We start from the raw sequence: 20131 nt of genomic DNA, 5'->3' as shown, positions 1-20131 counted from the left end.
TCCTTTGGGGTGTTTCTCTGGTCCATCTAAATCAGCACAGTATTGGAGATGCCTGGACTGATGCTTTCTCTTCTGTTCTAAACCTTATTTTCCAGTTGAGCAATTTGAATTCACCAATGGCAAAAAAAAAACCCAAACAACCTGAGGAGAGGCTGCATTTTCCTTACATACCCTTTTTCTCCTGCTTCTTTAGCTTCTCCTGCTGAAACCTGGGGACCACCCTGGGTTTTCTGGCAAGAGTTTGAACACTGGTGTCTTACAGCAGCACCTTTCAGCTTTGCAATTAAGCTTCCATGTGTTATCAACAGAGCTCACCTCTTGAAATCCTGTCAGGATTTAACACTGGCCTGGCAATTAAACCAAGTACCAGACGCTCTCTTTTCATCTCTCTCTCCTCCTTGATAAAGAAAGGAGAGAGAATAAGGGAGAGAGACTGATGGGCTGGAAACTAAACTACACAGCTTTAATGGAACAGTAATGATAAATAGGAAAAATTACTAAATATATACAAATATACAGGAAAATGGAAACCACATTCCTCACCCCTCTCCCCCAATAACTCTCACATCACCACTGAGGCTGCAGAGCAGCTCTGGGAAAGTCCAGGCTGGAATCCTGGAGTCGGCAGCAGTTGGAGCTGGAGGCAGGAACACAGAGATATGGGCTGGGATGGATCAGGAGCACAGGCAGAGGAAGGGATGGGATCCTTCCAGGATGCCGGGTGAAGGAAGGGAAGCAGGAAAGGCAGGAAGGACTGGAAGCAGGAAATCAGGAAATCTGGCTTGGCCCTCGTGATCCCTCAAATTTATACTGAGTATGAGGTGTATGGGATGGAACACTCTGTTTGGTCAATTCTGGCATCTCTCTTGTCTGTTCCTCCCCAAAGGAGGCTGCAGGTGGAATCTCTTTATCCTCCCGGACAGTAAAATGTTCTCCTCAGAGCTGAGCAGTGTCCTTGGCTCTGCACACCAGGCTCTAGCAGTAACTATAAACATCAAGTGTTATCAGCCCTAGAAGCAGACACTGTCTGAGAAACTTGCTGTTAATTTCAGCAAGTGCAACTACTTACAAGAGACTGAGCTAAAAGCAAAAGTACAAGACAGAAAATCACCTTTATCCTGGCCCAAACCAGGACAAATCCAAACCCTGTCACAGTCCTGATGCAGTCCTACTGCACGTGGTGTAGAGCCTGACATAGATACAGCCAGATGACATTTATAGAGAAAGCAGACAGCACTGCAAGTAACAGCTCCAGTTCAGCAAACCCCTTAACCACATGTTTAAATATCATCCAAATCAAGTGAAATTACTATAATCATATACATAAGTACTCTGTTGACTGAGGGCCTAATAGTAGTTTCCATCTCTTTCCACATGATCAAGGCTTTTTCATGCTGCATGCAGTAGGGATTTCTTCAGGCTGACACAGCATGAGCAATTGCTGTGACTTTTGGAAGGCTCCCTCAAAAATCTGTGTTTGCTAAGCTGTTGTAAATAGTTTTATGCCTGTAAGACAAAGGAATTTTCCCAGGGTACATTTAAAACATTTTTTTAAATTATTTTTTTCTTTCCAGGACCACCTGTTACTGCCAGCTACCACACATAACAAGACCAGAAGACCAAAGATGTCTATAGTATTGCCAGCTGTAAACATCAATGGTAAGTCCAAAACATGAAAGAGCATGATAGAAGAATAATTTCAAAGAGATCTTCCTGACCAGTGTGTGGAAACCAAGCTTAGACCACATGCCTGTTGTTACAGCTTTGAAATAAAAGTCAGTATTGGGCCAGAGTTCCCAGGGTCCCTGGTGGAGCTGAGGTGCTGGCAGATCCCCAAGACTTTAAGGAGAGGTTGCATGACTTGGACAGCAGTTCTGCAATCTCATTCTAGCTCCTTTAAGGACACAGTGGTGGTACCACCCAGTCCCATGTTTTATACCCAGCCAGTTAAGGGTTACTTGAATATTACTCCTCAGCTTGGTGGCTTACAGAGGTCCCCTTGGGTGTGGATGCTGTCCTCATCCTCTTGTCTGAGCTTCTCCTTGCTTAGCAGGGCAGATTCCTTGACCCTTACTGGTTTGTTAGGATGCTGCCTGCTTTCCATCAGTTTTTTCAGCTGTTTACCACTCAGTTATACAACACTCAGTGTGAGCAGGGCCTCAGCACTCTGTGGTCAGGATTAATAACAATCATGTTGGAGTGCTGCACAGCAGAGAAAACAGCTTTGCATGAGGGGCAGAGGCTTGTTAGCAAACAGAAATGTCCCTGAACTGCAGTTTAGAGCAGAGACAGGATGAGAACTGTGTAAATTTTTCATTAATTCATATGGTGAGGAACAGACAAGTTAGGACATGCTTGGGGACAGGGTCACTGACAGTCACCAAAAGCATCATGAACCCTGCAACATTATAAAGTTTACTTTTGGATGATCTCTGCATGCTTTTTGAAAACTTGAGTATTTTACAGTGACCATAAACCCAGTGTTTTCATTAAATCCAAGCATGCTGAAAACATTATCTGGTGCTGCAAATTTCCATAGACTTAAGAAAACATTAATTGGTTCAACATTTTGAAAATCACATTTTCCCTTGCAGTACAGTAAGTCAGTTGTGATAATCTATATCTTAGGGGAATTGTTATTTGATGTATCAGGATTCTTTTTGGCATTTTCTCCCTTTTCATGTCCATTGTGAAAACCCTTCTCTGGCTGGGCTGAATTATCATGTGAAAATGGGTCATTTGTCACTTGAAGAACAAACACTATTTCTAAGTTACAAAGTACTTGTTCTTAACATGTTCCTGAGTCATGTTTTATTTGAAATAACATTGCAGTTGTCGAAGTAGATAAAATATGGAAAATGCACATCAGAATCCAAAGACAAATCTTAGCCTTCATTAATGATGAAATACTTTAAAATTACAGTGAATTCTTTGGGATTTGTCTTCAGAACATCAGCATAATCCAGGAAATAAAAAAATGTCCAGGGATTTGGGCAGAGCTTTTGAAACAGATGAAACACCAGGATAGCATTAAGTAAACAGCAGCATCAAACACTGCTTCCTCTGTGACACTCAGCTGGGTATTAGGAAAAAAATTACAAGATGCACAAGAGCCAGTAGATAGCTTGGCTTTCTTTTTAATTTGATTATTAGTATATTACATGGAGAAGAAAATCATCTCAAGATTCTGCCTGGAACCCATATCTCTTTGAGAACATTGCTTCTCTGCCCTCTCCTCCCTCTGCAGGGACTGAGCATGTCCTGAACAAGCATCTGGAAGTTTTCTGACAAGAAATCTTTCCTCCCAGCTGACTGCTGTTCCTCTAAGCCCACCTTAATTCTTTGTCCACCTGCAGAGAGTTGGCTGCTAGGAGAGGAGAGGTCTCCCTGGGAGGAATTGGCCAAACTTTCAGTGAAAGAACTCATCCCCTCCTGCTTTTCCTCAGCCAGATCTCCCTGGAAGAAGGGAAACCTTTTATACTTCCTTGCTTCTCCTTTTTGCTGCCACAGCTCTGGCAGAGGAGATGTAGGGAATGCAAGTGGCCATTGCTTTGAAATTCTTTTAGAACCTCATCACTTTCTTCTGTAGGATTATTTATTTGTCTCTGTACTAAACTTTACCCATGACACTGTTTCCAAACACGAAGCAGCTTACAGAGTCAAGAGCTCTTTGAACTGCTTGCAGTCTTTTTTCCAGCAGGACTATCAGCATTTTCTGATTGTACTTTGGGTGCTTGAGTGCCTTCATCTGCCTTGAGCCTTTCCCACCACTGCCTGCAGGACACAAAGCAGGTACAGACCAAGATCAGGAGCTGAACAGAGTTGTCACTCACTGTCCTGGGTGACTCTGAGGTTAATGGCAGGGTTCTCTGGTTCTGTGTACAAACCAAATGCTCAATGGGGAGACAGGAGTCTTGGTGGATATGAAGGAATTGGGAATCTGGGAGCCTTTTTGAAGAGTTTTTGGGTTTTTTCTTGAGAGCAGAGTCTGGCTGGTGGCAGCTGATGGCAAATCTCAACAGCAAGTTGTGGAGCAGGCAGGTGTGTGGATGTGCATTCAGTAGGGTGGGAGTTGAAGAGAAAAACACTGTACCAAGCAGTTACAGGTACATTGTTCATTTTCAAGCTAAAAACTTGATAAAAAACATCCACTTGTACAGCTGAAAAGACTGAAAATGGCCATGACCTTGTCACTTTGCCCTGTGTGCTGCTGCTTTGATCAGCCTGAAGCACCCATTCCCCTCTGGGAAGATGAGGGTAAGTCAGCACAATCTCCAGTGAGGACTTGTGTGCAGGTGCACAGAAATATGTTTAAATATTTAAATATGGTTAATAAGTTAACATATGTTAAATTTAAGTATTTTTTTAAGCATAGTAACTTGTGTTATGTGTGTTAATCCTCCTCTTCTTGCTCTCTTTCCCTGTTCCAATCCTCTTTCCAAGTTTGCTGGGCAACCCCTCCAGTTCACAGCCAGTATTTGCTGTCAGCTCCTCCATTTCTGCCTCCCCAGGTTCTTTCCCAGCCCCTTTGCCCTTCTCCTCTTTCCCAGCTGGCTGCTGTCCCCCAGCACAGCCCTGCCCTTGTCCCCTGCATCCAGCAATGCCACGTTCTGACCTTCCTCTGCCCAGTGACAAGGCACAGAAAGTCTTAGGGTTGGTAAGCCTGGAGGGAAAAAGGGAGAACTGGGTCATCCGAGTCCCACTGTAGATGGTTTTCAGAGGACCCTTTGGTGTTCCTGTCCTGCAGAGTTTTTCCAAGAAGAAATCTCTTGCAGTTTCTCATGGAAAAGAAAGCCAACTGCAGTTTACAGTTAAACTCCAGCTTTTGTTTTTTAAGCAAGTCATGTTTGTTATGTTGGATTGCAGCTATTATTTTAGAAATATAACTATGCACTTGAGACAAATCAAGTCTCCAGTAGATTTCATTCCTAAATTTGCTTTTATTGTAATTCAGAGCCTTGCTGGCTCATCACCCCCCTTCCCAATTGACACAGAGGCGGTGCCTTTCTTCCAGTTTAAATGAAAACATCTGCCATTAGCTTTGGATTTACTGAACTGCTGTAAAAAATGCAGTGGGCTATAACACTGATCTTTGCATTAAAATAATCCAGAGATTATAGCTAAGCCACTCTTCCCACCCCAAGCATCAATCTCTTGTCTCTGCAGGATGCCTGCAGCTCCGTGGCTCAGCACACACCACCAGTTGCCCTCTTCTTGCAGAATGTGTGTCCAGCACTCAGTGTAGGAGGCAGAGTTCAGATTTAACCCAAAAGCCACTTAGATTCATTTATCTCTCCCTAGGATTAGATTCAGTACTCCCATGGTTTGCACTTTTTTTGGCAGGAGCAGCTGTCTGCAGCTGTGCAGGTAGCACCATGAGGACTGGTGGCCTTAGCAGCAGCACAAAGACTGAAAAGATCTCTTTTCTTCTTAGGATCCCTGTGCAAAATAGTTCCCTGGATATGAAAGTCTTTCCATCATTTGCTCTCTCCAAACTGAGGGCTGGTGGCTGCAAGTTTAGCCAAACAAAAGTGAGACACAGGATGGGAAACCCCCTTGTGAGATCCAAGAGGGTTTTTTTACAGCTCTGGGTCCTTAGGTTAATGTCACACAGTGGCACTTGTCTTTAGTCTGCCTTTGAGGTGGCTGGTTATGTGCTTGACCCTCCATAACTCACATTTTCCTGGTTCTGAAGGAGCCCTGGTCTCTTAATAGTTCTATTTCATCAAACACAACAGCAAAATAATCTTCTAAAGGCAGAAGTTTCCTGTGAGTGGCATGGGGACTTCTGCAAAGTTCATGTGTTCTGTTGTGTTGGCCACCTTCTGATGGCTCCCTCAGCCTTCCTTCATCATCCTGATGTAACAGGCTTCAGAAGTGCTCTGAAATAATGCACATCCTAATTAAAATGGTCAAGAACAAACCTTTTGATCAAAACTGGAGGAATTTCTGCCATCAAGCAGCATCATTATTTGCATGCAGCTCCACAGAAGGGTCTTTCAGCTGCCAGCCACATGCAGAAGCCACTCACATGTCCAAGGCTGGAACCAAACCCTCTGTGAAAAATCCATAAAGCAAACACAGAACCCACACAGGCTGAGAAGGGAAATAAAACCAACAGCTCTTTGGGAAGTGACAATGTTCCCATGTCTTGAGGTTGGATAAATAAAGTCTCCAACTTCCTCTGCCTTTCAGGGTCAAGAAAACAAAAGATGCCATTTCTGTCTTCCAGAACAAGAACCCCAATTCCCTGTCAGCCATCAAATGAGGGAGGTCTGAACCAATACAAGGCTCCTGCCTTCCCTAGAGGGTGCTGCCTCACACTTTGGGTAACCTTCTGTCTCATTTTCAATACTTTCAGGATGGTTTCCAGAAGGCTGATGGCCCCAGCTATCTCCAGATGTTGTTGCTTCAGTTTTCATGTTAGAACCCAAGTCCTTGGCCCCACACTGAGGAGCGCATGGCACTTGGGTAGGGACAGAGGGCTCTTGGCTATACAAGGGCAACCTGTAGGGTTACTTCTCTTACTTCTATTTCTGGATTTTTAGCAGAAATTGCTGAAAACTCAGCACAGCCTCCCAAGACTGTGTGTGGGCACACAGTTATTTAAATGGGATTACAACCTAGCTGTGAGGTGAGAGAAGGATGGCTGCTAGGGCTTCTTTAAGAGCATCACTGAGAGTCCTTCCAAGCAGTGAGATCCTCTAAACCAGGCTGTAAAAAACCTCTCTGAGAATCTCTCCATGCTGTGAGTCCACAGGTTGTGTTGAAAATGCCACTCTTCTGCTTCTTGAGCTGCCAGTTGAAGAATTAAAGTGGTTTGGTGAAGCCTGAGGAGGGAAAAATCAGAGCCCTGGTTAACTCTAGGTTATTGGCACAGCAAGATTACTGAGCCTGGACTGAGAAAGGGCCAGAGTCTGTCTCCTGGGTGTAATCATAGCAATTACTGGGGTTGTGCTGTAAGAAAAATGGGTTGCTAATATCACAAGAGCTGCAGCTCTAGAGGTCAGGATTGAAATCACAGCAGAACACATTCTGTTGTTGACTTTTAACATCAGATTTTAATGGTATGATGAGATGCTGATATCCTCACTCCCTTTCTCTTTTCAAAGTGGTGTAAAAGCAATTTATCAGAACAGAATAACCCTCCAGACTGCCCTGCATTTCTTTTGAACATCAGAATGGTCTAAAACATCGTTGCCTGGACTCGAGTTTTCAACAGGTTTTGTTGTTTTGGAGAGACTTCACTTTACGTAACCATTGTCTGTTGATCTGTGTTGTCTTTGTTAGGAAGGAGAAGATAAATTATTCAGAAAAGTAGGAAAAAAAGAAATTCAACAATTTGCACACAGAAGTAATGGAGTCTGTGTCACTTGAGTTCATGTTTATTTGGTTAAGACAGGAAATGATCAAGAAATTAAATCATAAAGACTTATTCCCCAGTGACTTTTTATAATGAGTTGTTTACCTAAATTGCTAAATGAGTAACCTATTTTTATGTATTCTAAAGAACAGGAAGATGGTTTCAGAGGTTCTTCTGTGCCTTTTTCCCCCTTCATTAATACAAAAAAAGAATTTCTCTTGGGTTTTGTGTGATGGAGCAGGCCAAGCCCCAATGTGACTGCTCTGCCCTGTATAGAAAGGATAAGTGTTACAGATGGCATTTTCTTGGGAACAAACTGTTTCTGAAGGTGGTAGGGAATGAGTCATAAATTAATTAGACTTCATACACAGTATTTCCAATACCAGTGTTGAGTTACTACACCAGATCTTTTTTTTTTTTCCATATAAAAGATAGGCTGCTCTAAAATCCATAAAGAAAAAGAAACCCATGCCATGTTTCTCATGAAAAGAAACCCCTGGCTGCCAGTGTGGAGCTGCCAAATTCTGCTTAGAACATGTGTGCATCTTGCTGCAGAGCCCTTATCTTCTCAGTTTGCCCTAATTCTGGGTAGCTTTGCTCTCCCACCAAGTTTCCCAGCTCTGTGCTGGGAATTTTCCTCCTGCTCTGTGAGGTTGGTGTCACCATCTCAGCCCCCCTGAGCAGTGTTTGTGCAGCACATCATAACTCAAGCCCTGATCTGCCTGAATCCATTTTGAAATGTTGTAAATTCCAGATTACATAATTCCTCTCAGTGTTAAATGTTAGGTGGCAAACACAGTTTTATGTTGGTGATACCCAGGCCAACCCTGCTTGCTGGTGACTCTGTTTCTGCTGTGATCTGAAGCATAATTATCCCTAATGAGCTCACCCTATAAAAACAGCAAATTGCAACAGCACTGGTAGTTGAGCTTCACATCCCTGAGTTCTGCCTTGAGGTTATTAAAAATACAGCAGTCCAAGAGAGTCTTTTTCAGTGCTTGGGTTGCAGTCTCTAAGGAGATGGTGCCAGTGGGGCAGGGAGGCTTTTGCCTTCTCATATCCCAGGTCTTGTCCTCACCCCCTTCATTCAGTCCCCTTTACCTCCAGCACTTCTTAGGGCATCCCCCAGGCTTGATGCTTTGCAGCAGGTTGGCTCTGGGAAAGTGTGAAAAATACCTCCTGAGCATCTGAAGAGTATTTTCAATTTCAATTACACACCCCTTGTTACCAGGTAAATCATCTGCCTCCATCCTCTCTTGTTCTGTAGGTGAAAAGACCATGGCATATCCCAGGACATCACAAATGCCTTTTGGGGCCATTTGGATGAAGAAATAATTGCCAGGCTGAGCTGGAAAGGAGGCCCCTCTGTTTCAGAACAGGACTCAGGCATTAAAGCAGTAAATCTTCTCTTGTTTAGCTGGGAAACAGAGCTCTTTAAAACATCTCACTCTTTATTAGTGTGCCATGTCCAACTAGGCACTCTGCAGCATGTGTATAGGATTTATTTTTTTTTATTTTAATTAACTTGCAAAGTCATTGAATCAGAGAACCTCAGGTGGAGGAAAGGGCTCACTCCAAACAGAAGTGTCACAGAGTTGGGATTAAAAATCCTCTTCTGTGAGCAAGGGCTGATCACAGTGTCTAAATAAATGAGGAATTTTTATGTCTCCAAGTGAGACAGGTGGAAAATTCTACTCACTCTTTGGACATGATCCATCCTATAAAGACACTGTAAGTGAATACAGGCTCACACCAACCTTCACTCTTGAAGCAGTGAGATGCTAACAGAAGGATACAAATGAGATTGGGTGACAGAGGAGGTGTCAGTGAAAAGTGACACCACTTCTTGGGAAAAAAAGAAAAAAAGATGGAGTCAAATAGTTAAATTTATTTTAGCATTAAATGCTTATAAATTGAAATTGTGAAGTAATTGCTGTAGTTCAGACTAAATAAGAATAGGAAAATGTCTTAAAAATGATATGAAGATTGATTAAAGATACAGATCTCTGTGAAAAAGTCTTTGAAGGGACCCTAAAAAATCCATCAGGCTTGGATGCCTGTATATATCCCCCTTGGAGAGCATCTGGGAGCAGTTTAGTCCCAGGAAGGGACCCTTCCTCATTCATCCCAGCTTGTGGCTTGGCAAAGTGACTTTTGATGATGAGGATTCAGTGTTTCTGACCAAGATCCCTGTTCCTGTAGGAATATAGACTGCTGGGAAACCTGGAGAACCAAAAATACCCAGGATCTCCCTGAGTCCACAGAGGTGAAACCACTGCAATTGGTTTGTTTGGAAATAGTTGCAAGCAGCAATTTGCTTTTAAAAGAAGAAGTTATTTGGGTCACAATGTAACTTTCTCCCTTGCCTTAAATAATAAAAAAAAAAAAAGAAAAAAATCTGTAAATGTTTTAGGAACCCCACTGTGTTGTTGCAGTGAGTGTATTTTTAGTCTTAGTAGCTGCTAGAGTACCAAGTGCTTCATTTCTATACTTATTTGGTAGTGTATACTGAAACTGCAGAGAGAAACACTGTCCAGATGTGGTGGGTAGGACAGTGAGGGCTGCTCAGCCAAGAGGAGATGGAAGATTGCAGAAATGACAGAGAAAATCCCTGGATTGTCTGTGTCTGGGGACAGCCCTTCAACATCCCAACCCCAGTGCTGCCCACAGCTGGTGCCAGCATCCTCTGGCATCTGCACTTGCTGAACCAAGGAGGTTGGGCTATAAATTGTTCAGGCAGCTTGGTGTCAAATCCTTCTTGAAACCCAATTTTGGCATCATCAGGTGCAGGGAGCAGAAAGCAAGGAGATATTGCATCCTTGTAGATAAGTTGATCAAATATGGGTTTGGTGATCAGGTAGTGAGGTGGATCAGGAACTGGTTGAAAGGAAGGAGTCAGAGAGTTGTAGTCAATGGGGCAGAATCTGGTTGGAGGTGTGTGACTAGTGGAGTCCCTCAGGGGTCGGTGCTGGGACCGGTGTTGTTTAATATCTTCATCAACGACTTGGATGAGGGTATAGAATGTACCCTCAGCAAGTTTGCTGATGACACTAAGCTGGGAGGAGTGGCTGACACACCAGAAGGCTGTGCTGCCATTCAGAGAGACTTAGACAGGCTGGAGAGTTGGGCAGAGAGAAACATGATGAAATTCAACAAGGGGAAGTATAGAGTTTTGCATCTGGGGAAGAACAACACGATGGCCCAGTATAGATTGGGGGCTGACCTGCTGGGGAGCACTGTAGGTGAAAGAGACCTGGGGGTCCTGGTAGACAAGAGGATGACCATGAGCCAGCAATGTGCCCTTGTGGCCAAGAAGGCCAATGGCATCCTGGGGTGCATTAGAAAGGGTGTGGTTAGTAGGTCAAGAGAGGTTCTCCTCCCCCTCTATTCTGCATTGGTGAGGCCACACCTGGAGTATTGTGTCCAGTTCTGGGCCCCTCAGTTCAAGAAGGACAGGGAAGTGCTTGAAAGAGTCCAGCGCAGAGCTACTAAGATGATGAAGGGAGTGGAACATCTCCCTTATGAGGAAAGGCTGAGGGAGCTGGGTCTCTTTAGTCTGGAGAAAAGGAGACTGAGGGGTGACCTCATCAATGTTTTCAAATATGTAAGGGGTGAGTGTCAGGGAGATGGAGTTAGGCTCTTCTCAGTGGTGACCAGTGATAGGACAAGGGGTAATGGGTGTAAATTGGAGCACAGGAGGTTCAAGTTGAATATCCAGAAAAATTTTTTTCCTGTAAGGGTGACAGAGCCCTGGAACAGGCTGCCCAGGGGGGTCGTGGAGTCTCCTTCACTGGAGACATTCAAAACCCGTCTGGACACGTTCCTATGTGATGTACTCTAGGTGGCCCTGCTCTGGCAGGGGGGGTTGGACTAGATGATCTTTCGAGGTCCCTTCCAACCCCTAGGATTCTATGATTCTGTGATTCTGTGTGATTCTGTGTGAGTTATTTGGTGGCTCTTCTAAAGCTGCCTGGGTTCCTGTTGGTGGGATGGATGGGGCTCCAGGAGGGGCTCTAAGTGTGAATTAACACTGATTGTGTCTGGGATCTGGTGTGGCAAGGCAACCTTTCTCATTAGAAGGAAGTGTGGAATATAGAAATATTAGAATATTGAACGTAGCTGTGCAGCAAAGATGGTCTGAAGAGAGGTGGTGGGTTTGGATCCCACTATGCAGAAATAATTCCCTGGTACCTGCTTTGACATCAGCTACACCAGTGGGTAAAAAATTTACTCTGGGGTGTTGTCCATGAGGAGGGGATGATTCTTGAGCCTTACTGACAAGGACAGGTAGTTCCAGGAGGAAATGACCTGCCTCATCTTTACTTTATCTCACCAGTAGAAGCAAGGATGTGTAGTTCAGATTTCTGGGGTCAACACTGACTTAATTGTATATTTGGTGAGCACCTTGTGGGAGTAAAGTGAGCAGGTTCTGACCACTTCTACAAGTCACCTACTAAGAAACCTGTGGGTTATCTCCTGCCAAGGGAGTTGTGCCTAAGAGAAAAGGGGGATGTTCAGTGGCCCAGGCCCTGTATTGATCTCACAGAGTATTTTTTGGGTAGTCCAGTGTGGGACTGCCAGGGGTAAGGGAAGGTTTTGTGTATTTCGTAAAGCAAAGCTCTGTCAATGAGCTGAGGTGTGAGCACATCTTCAGGAAGCTCCAAACCAGCCTGGTGGTTACAGCCTCGAAACACTTCACAAGGTGGCATTTCAGGGCAGCTGTGTTGCAGCCTCTCTGCAAATTGCAGGAAGCGTTTTCCTGCTGCAAAGCCTTGTGTGGAGGGGTAGGTGTTAGTGGGAAAGGGATAACTTTTTCCTGTCCTATGGCTGTGTCCAAAGGGCCAAGGAAGTCCAGAGGGACAATTCACATCACCTTGTGTCCTGACTAAAAACAATAAGATATTTGTTGCCTGTCTCTCAAGTTCTCTGCCTACCTTAGAACTGGCTGGGTTGGAAGGGACCTCAGAGATCATCAAGTCCAACCCTTGATCCACTCCCGCTGCAGTTCCCAGCCCATGGCACTCAGTGCCACATCCAGGCTCTTTGGAAAGATCTCCAGACACGGAGAATCCACTACTTCCCTGGGCAGCCCATTCCAATGCCTGAGCACCCTCTCAGGGAAGAATTTCTTCCTAATATCCAACCTATCCCTCCCCTGGCAGAGCTTAAGCCCATGGCCTCTTGTCTGACTGATCTCTGCCTGGAAGCAGAGCCTGACCCCCCCTGGCTCCAACCTCCTTTCAGGGAGTTGGAGAGAGTGATGAGGTCTCCCCTGAGCCTCCTCTTCTCCAGCCTCAACACCCCCAGCTCCCTCAGCCTCTCCTCATAGGATCTGTGCTCGAGTCCCTTCCCCAGCCCAGTTGCCTCCTTTGGACCTGCTCCAGCACCTCAATCTCCTTCCTGAGCCGAGGGGCCCAGAACTGGACACAGGACTCAAGCTGTGGCCTCCCCAGAGCTGAGCACAGGGGCAGAATCCCTTCCCTGGACCTGCTGGCCACGCTGTTCCTGAGCCAGCCCAGGATGCCATTGGCCTTCTTGGCCACCTGGGCACACTGCTGGCTCCTGTTCAGCTTCCTGGCAATCCAGACTCCCAGGTCCCTTTCTGTCTGGCTGCTCTCCAACCACCTTCTCCACCTTCTGCCTTTCTCTAAGACAGCATCTCTTGTAGAAGTGGATGCTTGATCTCAAGGACAGACATCTGAATATTCAACTGATTGATTCATGTCAGTACTACTACAGGGAGAAGGAGAACTTTGGTTTTATGGTCTTTGTACATAAAAAGTTTTGAAAATCTAGTACTTCAATCTTCCATCATCTTTAGGAAGTGGTAGCAGTAGATATTACCCTCAGCCTGATTTGCTAAGTTTTTTATTCAGACTCCTGATGTCAGCTTTCTTCAGCTGTGTCTTCCAGCTTGTTTCTTCTTAAGCTGAGTTGCCATAAACCCTTGAGAACAGTGTTGAGGAATTGGATTTCTGTCCCCAAGACCAAGCTTGTGCTGAGAGTTCAGTGCAGTCTGCAAGGGCCAGCAAGACTCTTGGAGAAGGTGTGCTCAGGCACCAGCAATGCTTGGCTCAGTTACTTTAGCTGTTAATTTTAAATAGCTCATCATCTGAAGCATGGCTTTTAAACCTCTTTAACAACTAATTAAGTGCAACACACCCATTTGGCCTGGTAAGGATGGCTCCTTAAGCCTGAGGCTGTGTGAGTGGCTGTATGTTCTGTACTTCAAAGAGGAGTAATAAATCTATTTATAAATCCAGACACCTCTACAGGAGATCTGTTCCTGTGTTTTTGCTTATGTAATCCCACAAAGCATCAGTCATGGGTAATTCAGCACAAGAAACTTGAGACATAATTCAGTGTTGCTCTGGGCTGGAAAGCAGCCCCTTGTAACACAGGTTGGCAGCACTCACCTTCCAGCTAAGAAAAGAGCAGCTCCAGGCTGCAGACAGCTCTGCCCCTGCCCACCCCCCTGCATCCTGAGCTCTGATGGGTTTAGGATCCCCTGAGAGGGAGCACTGGGTGCCCACACTGCAGAGCACCCATTTGCTCACTGCTCTAGAAAATCCCCTTCCACTGGTGTCTCCCAGGTGCTGGTATTACTGGGAGCCCCATGGAAGAGGAAGGGATGAAAGGCTGACCAGGCTGTCTGTAAAAGATCTGAGGTGAGAATCACCAAGCACAATTGTTGGCTTTTTCTGGGGGTGAGGTCAGACCATGGAGTTTCCTGAAGAGCAGGGAGCTCTGCTCCAGGTATTGCCCCCTGGCTGAGAAGGGATAAGGAACTGCTGAGTATGTCCTGCTACTCAGCCATTCTGTTTCACAGAACCATTCGGGTTGGAAAGGAGCTCTGAGAGCATCAAGTCCAACCCTTGATCCACTCCTGCTGCAGTTCCCAGCCCATGGCACTCAGTGCCACATCCAGGCTCTTTGGAAAGATCTCCAGACACGGAGAATCCACTCCTTCCCTGGGCAGCCCATTCCAATGCCTGATCACCCTTTCCAGAAAGAAATTCTTTCTCAGCTCCAACCTAAACCTCCCCTGGCACAACTTGAGACCCTGCCCTCTTGTCTTGCTGAGAGTTGCCTGGGAAAAGAGCCCAACCCCCCCCCTGGCTCCAACCTCCTTTCAGGGAGTTGCAGAGAGTGATGAGGTCTCCCCTGAGCCTCCTCTTCTCCAGCCTCAACACCCCCAGCTCCCTCAGCCCTTCCTCACAGCACTTGTGCTGGATCCCTTCACAGCCTCCTTGCTCTTCTCTGGACCTGCTCCAGCACCTCAATCTCCTTCCTGAGCTGAGGGGCCCAGAACTGGACACAGGACTCAAGCTGTGGCCTCAGCTGAGTACAGGACTCCTCACCAAGGACAGATGGCCCAGCAGTGCTGTCACTGCCATCTCAGCTGTGCTGTGCATCTCTACACCTGGACAAACATCAGCTCAGATCTCACTGCTTTGTTGTCTCTGCTCTGAGCAAAGAGCAGACAGAGTTCTCACAGCTCAGTTTACACAAGGGGCTCTGTAATGATCAGGTACATCTTGGCCCTGAGGAGTTTCAGTCATGAGCAGGCACCTGCAGCTCCCAGAAAAAGAGAAAAACAGAGCTGAGGGACCACGAGCAAGTGTGGGGAGGGAGGGTCAGATACCTCAGGTCTTGTCTGAGAGACAAGAGTGTCAGACAGCCAGACATCCAAGGGAGCTTCATCCAGGGCTTATATTTCATTATCAATAGAAATTTGGTCAAAGGTAAATCTGTTTCTCAGCTTTTTCATTTCTAGTCCTTTCACTCCATTGGCTGATCCCCAGTGATCCTCTGCAGTCCTCAAGTTTTTTTCTGTGGTATTTCTGCCCAGCCCCATTTTGTATTCATGTTTTTCCAGTCCTCCCGAGCATTCTACTTAGCTCTGGCCTTGGTTGAAATCCATCCTGAAGATTTTGGACAGTCTTTTACTGAAAGTGCAGTCTAATCCAGTACTTCAAGGTGGTTGAAATCCCTCCAGTTTAGTGTCTTCCAGGAGCCTTACAAGTATGCTCTCTGTTCCTCAGCCAGATCATCAAAGTTTAATGGTGTCGAGCTGAGGCTGGAGCCATGTGGAATCATTTTTGCAGTGCCTGCCCCTTTGACAGCAAGATAGTTTTTTCCAAACATTCAGGTCACTTCTGCTGAGAGCTTCACGTGGGCTGACACAGAGCATCAGCACCTCTGGACTCTCTGCTGGTGCCCTGTGGACCAGCCCAGTTCTCAGATTGCTCCTTCCAGCACAGCTGGTCCAGGTGCTCAGCAGCATCCCTGAGCTGGATCTGCAGAAAATCCCACCTCCTCTTTTCATTTTGGGGCCAGTGGTAGTGAGAAAAGCTGCTAGAAATGCCTGTAGGGAGGGAGTTGAACTGATCCTGATACTGTCCTCGTCCCTTTGAGACTGAGACCCTTTGCAGAGCCTTCCTGCAGCAGTTCATCAACAGTGCCTTCAGCCCAGAAGAGGAAGGAATCAGCTGTATATAAACCCCAGTGGGATTCACCCTCCCAGGACAGGATCCAGGTGTTCTGCCAATGTCTGAGGTGTTGTGCATGCCTGCTGGACAGAGAGGTGTCACCTGTGAGCATCATTCCTGTCAGCTGGGGTGGAAGCAGAAGACAGAGCCTCTGGCACAGGGGTAGCAGAGCTCTGATTTATTTAATCAGGAGTCACTTGGAGCCTGGGCCATCACTGGGAGAAGTGTGAGCAGCTGAGATGGGCTGATCTGAAGCCTCCCAGGGGCTTCTTCTCCAGGATTCCTGCTCTCCTCCATGCCAGGGAACCTACTGACTGTGGGCACACACAGGAAACTCTTGCTGCCTTCCCCAGAGGTTTCCCTGTCCCTGGCTGCTCTCTCCTCCCACTTCACCCACTTGTGGCTTTGAAGCACGTTTGCTCTCATAGCCAGAGTTCTTGTCAAGCTTTGAGCTCCAGCCTGAGAGCTGAGGAGCTGCATTTTCAGCTTGCTGTGTCACAGGGAGCTCAGCTGATCCCATTTGCTCTTTCCAGGCTCTTGACCTGGCCTCAAAAAGGGTCCCACCTGGGGATACAATCCCCCTAAGCTGTGGCAGGGCTTTTACCAGCAGCAAGGTGGCCAAAAGGGTTGTTTGGATCCTTGGTACAGAGACATGCACAGCTGTTCCTGGCCTTGGTGGCACATGCAGAGTTTTTTCCATTTCATTTCTGCAGGTGAGAGCTTTGATTTCCCTTGCAGACTTTCAGCCCCCTTAGCAAGGGTTTGCTCCTGAATTTCATTGCTATACCAGACATATTTCATCTAATGGCTTCTACAGGTGGCGTGGGGTACCAGAGGGTCCAGCTACAGTTGTCAGCTGTCATCTAGAGTCAGAGTTAATCCAAGAAAACAGTAAAAATTAGTAATGTATACTGCATTCCTCCCATCCATATGCTTCCCATTAGATCTTCCATCCTCCTCAGCACAGAAAGAAGAAAACCCTGCTGATGGCAGTCAAGAGTTTCTGACTCTGAAAGGCAAGGATTGGTCGTGCCTGGAAATCTGATCTGGGCTCTCACATTCCTTGGTCTCTGGAGGGGATTCTCCCCACCTTTAAATGCAGGCAGCAGATGCTGGCCATGTGCACTGCCTCTGCCTGCAAGCCCAGGGAATTCTGCAGCAGCCAACGTGCCCATCCTGGGGCTCTGCAGCCCAACATCCCCTTGTGCTGGGGTCTCAGGTGTTGGCCTGGGTCTCCCTGTGTCCAGAGGCTTTTCAGGGGTGTCACACCACAGTGTCATGCAGGGACAGCAGCCAGGTTGACACAGTAATGAGGTGCAGTTTATTCTTTCAGGAGATAGCATTTTATTGCTTTTTTTCTTTTTATTAATTACCTGGTAAAGACATTCCTCTAGATCCTCAGTGGTAAGAGGGTTACAGTATTCTTAAAGCAATAAAAAAAGAAGTGAAACATTCAGCTTTCTTAAACAAGCCCCATCCTCAATCATCCCTATGAACAACAGATCAGTAATAAATGTTACACAAGGCAAACTCCTTTGGTAATCATGTGTTGATGAAGAAGTGGAAACTAAAAATACCTACATTAATTGCTAGTTGTGACTGCACAGGCCAAGTGTGGCCTCACCCCTCTGAGGTGTCACAAGCAGGCTGGGGGACACACAGAGGAAGGGGGTTCCTTCATCCACCTCCTGCTCCAGACAAGCACAGGTCCAGAGAGCTCTGCTTTTGGTGCCCTTAGGCCACGAGCTTGTAGGGCTAAGTGACTTTTTAAAACTTTATTTTATTTTCTTACTTCTGCAGAGAATGTGATCAATGGGCAAGACTACGAGGTGATGATGCAGATCGACTGCGAAGTGATGGACACCAGGATCCTCCACATCAAAACCTCCTCTGTCCCTCCCTACCTCCGAGAGCAACGCAGAAACCACACCACCACCTTCTACAGTGCATCTCCCTCTGTCCCAGAGACCCCCCATGCCCTCAGGGCTATTGTCAAATCCTTGCAGTAACAACCCCTGCACTTGGCATACAGCAGGTCCTGCTGCCAGACTGAACCCCAGGGCTCCTGGCACACTGATGCACCAAAAGCAGATCCCACTGAGCCCATTCCTGTGCCTGACCCTTCCCAATGGCCTCATCCTGCCCAGGGAATACACAGCTCAGCCAGCCCCTCACTGGGGACAGGCTGGGGGGACCCATGGAGCTTGTGATTTGTGATGCCAGAGGTGCAGGTGATGCATGTTTGCTGCAGTCCTGGTGTTGGCATTAGCAGCTGGTGCCTGGGGATTGCACTTGGAGTGTGGGAGCATGGGCTGTCCTTGCTGTCTAGGCACTGTCCAAAATTGTAGGTTGGCTGGTGATTTTTTTAATTTTATTTTTTTTTTAGTCCCTGTTAGACTGTCTCTAAGGTGAGGTGCAGCCCAGCAGGGTGGTGGAAAACAAAACCCCACATTTCCAGCCAAAGCACTACAAGGAGAACAACCCACAGCGCCACAGAGTGTGGTTCTGCTCCCTGGGGTGCTGGTTGGACCCATGGGGACAGGGTGCCTGGGTGGCACAGTGCTGGGCCACCTCCCCAGGTAGTGTGTACCCCATCACCAGATGCTGTCACCCACACACTGCTGGTGTCTTCCCCATGGCAAAAAGCTGGGGCTTGGCCTGTGGGTGTGATTTAGTATATGCCTTTCTAAAGATTTTACTGCTGGGGATTTTCTTTTCTTTTTTTCCACCCCCTCCTTCCCCTCCTGCCTTTTGTTTGGTGTTCATTTTGTGTGTGTGTGTGTGTGTGTGTGTGTGTGTGATATTTAATGGTTTTCACAGCTCTCAGAGCAGCACTGGCCCTGCCAGGACAGAAAAGCTGCTTCAGTTCAGTGGGACAGAGCCACAGCACCTTCCCTGACCTGACAGCCACCTGCCAGGCAGCAGAGCAGGGATTGTCCCCAAGCCCTGAGCTGCACACCAGACATGGCTCTTGCTGCACTTGGCTGCTGCTGTGACAAAGCCCACTGCAGAGCTCTGTTAACTGGTCCCAATTTTGTCAGCCAAGCCCTGGCCAGAGCTGTGCTGAGGGGCTCCAGCAAATGGTGTACTCTGGTGCTCAGCTGGAATGAGACACCAGCAGTGCATCAGCCTTTTGTAATTACTTCAGCATGTTACTTTTTTTTTTTTTTTTTTTTCCTCTTTTCAGTTAGCACAGAAGATGATGGGCTTCAGTTTGCCAGCCAACTCCAGCCTTTCCTTCATTGTCTCAACCTCTGCCTGACTGATGTGGGTTGGGTTTTGTTTTTTTTTCGGGGGGGGGAGAAGGTTTTGTTTTCATTGTTGTTATTATTATTATGATTTGTGTGTGGCTGTTAGGAAAGAAAGGTTGATCCTGTAGCAAGACAGATAGCTTGGGGAGTTGAGGAGGAGGGCGAGGAGCAATACAACCCTGGAAAGTATGTGCCTTGCAACACTATGGAAAAGCTCTGCCCTTTGCCACGTAGTCAGAGTGAGCTGCACAGGCCCCCCATCCCCTCTCTGCTCACACTCTTGGGAAGCAGCCGGGCTCAGCCAGGGGTTTTGGCTCTGCTCCTTGCACCACTTCTCTTTTCCTGGCCCTGGCCCCACCTGACTCTGGGCCAGCTTGCACAAGAGTCAAAAAGAAAAAGCCCAGCAGTGCCCCAGCTCCCCCAGAGCCCTGGGCAGGGGTGGGCAGATCCTCTGGGGTGAAGGGGAAGCATTTGATGCTGGGCAGGCAGGAAGGGGACCTGGCAGTGGTGGTGGTGGTGGTGGTTCAGCTTGGCACAGTCCAACTCCCTGGCAAGGGCTGCTGTGGCACCACATCCTCAGCCAGCACCCATGGGCTCAAGTGGTGGGGAGCATCTCATCCCCTGTAGTTTTATTCTCTGTGGTCCCTAGCACTGAAGGCAATAAAATGATTATTTATTTATTATTATTACTGTTAATATTGTGTTGGTTAATACTGCTTCACTTAAGCAAAGAGAAGGGGCCAGCACAGCCTCTGCTGGCTCTTGGGCCACTCTGTGACCCCAGAACTGCCCTCTGCTCTTGGGGAGGGAGCAACCTGCACCAACTGCTCACCCAGAAACTAGGAGAGAAGATGCTAAGGGTAGGATGTCTCACCCAGCCCTTGGTGACATGAGGGTGACAGAACCAAACCCTTCTTGGGGCTGAACGCATTCATGCCCCTGAGCCTCAGTGCCAGAATCAAGCAGCCTAAAGCCCCCTTCAGCTCCCCTCCAGCCAGCATCCCTCCCTGCCACTTGGTTTGCAA

General features: G+C 47.0%; 1 protein-coding gene across 4 annotated transcripts in view; it reads left to right on the top strand.

Moving 5' to 3' along the window:
• Positions 1-19792, top strand: part of ATF6 (activating transcription factor 6) — an 80466-nt gene extending 60674 nt beyond the window's left edge. For 3 of the 4 annotated variants that reach the window (XM_030455439.1, XM_030455440.1, XM_030455438.1), the window contains 2 exons: positions 1575-1659; positions 17656-19792. In XM_030455439.1, coding sequence (XP_030311299.1) covers positions 1575-1659; positions 17656-17864 — 294 coding nt within the window. In that variant the 3' untranslated portion in view covers positions 17865-19792. The remainder of the gene's footprint in view (positions 1-1574; positions 1660-17655) is intronic. The other variant, XM_030455441.1, reaches the window with a different exon arrangement.
• Positions 19793-20131: the final 339 nt, after the last annotated feature.

The sequence above is a fragment of the Calypte anna genome, chromosome 8 (genome assembly GCF_003957555.1).
Source record: "Calypte anna isolate BGI_N300 chromosome 8, bCalAnn1_v1.p, whole genome shotgun sequence".
Classification (NCBI taxonomy): domain Eukaryota; kingdom Metazoa; phylum Chordata; class Aves; order Apodiformes; family Trochilidae; genus Calypte; species Calypte anna.
This window is presented reverse-complemented; position numbering and strand designations above follow the sequence as displayed.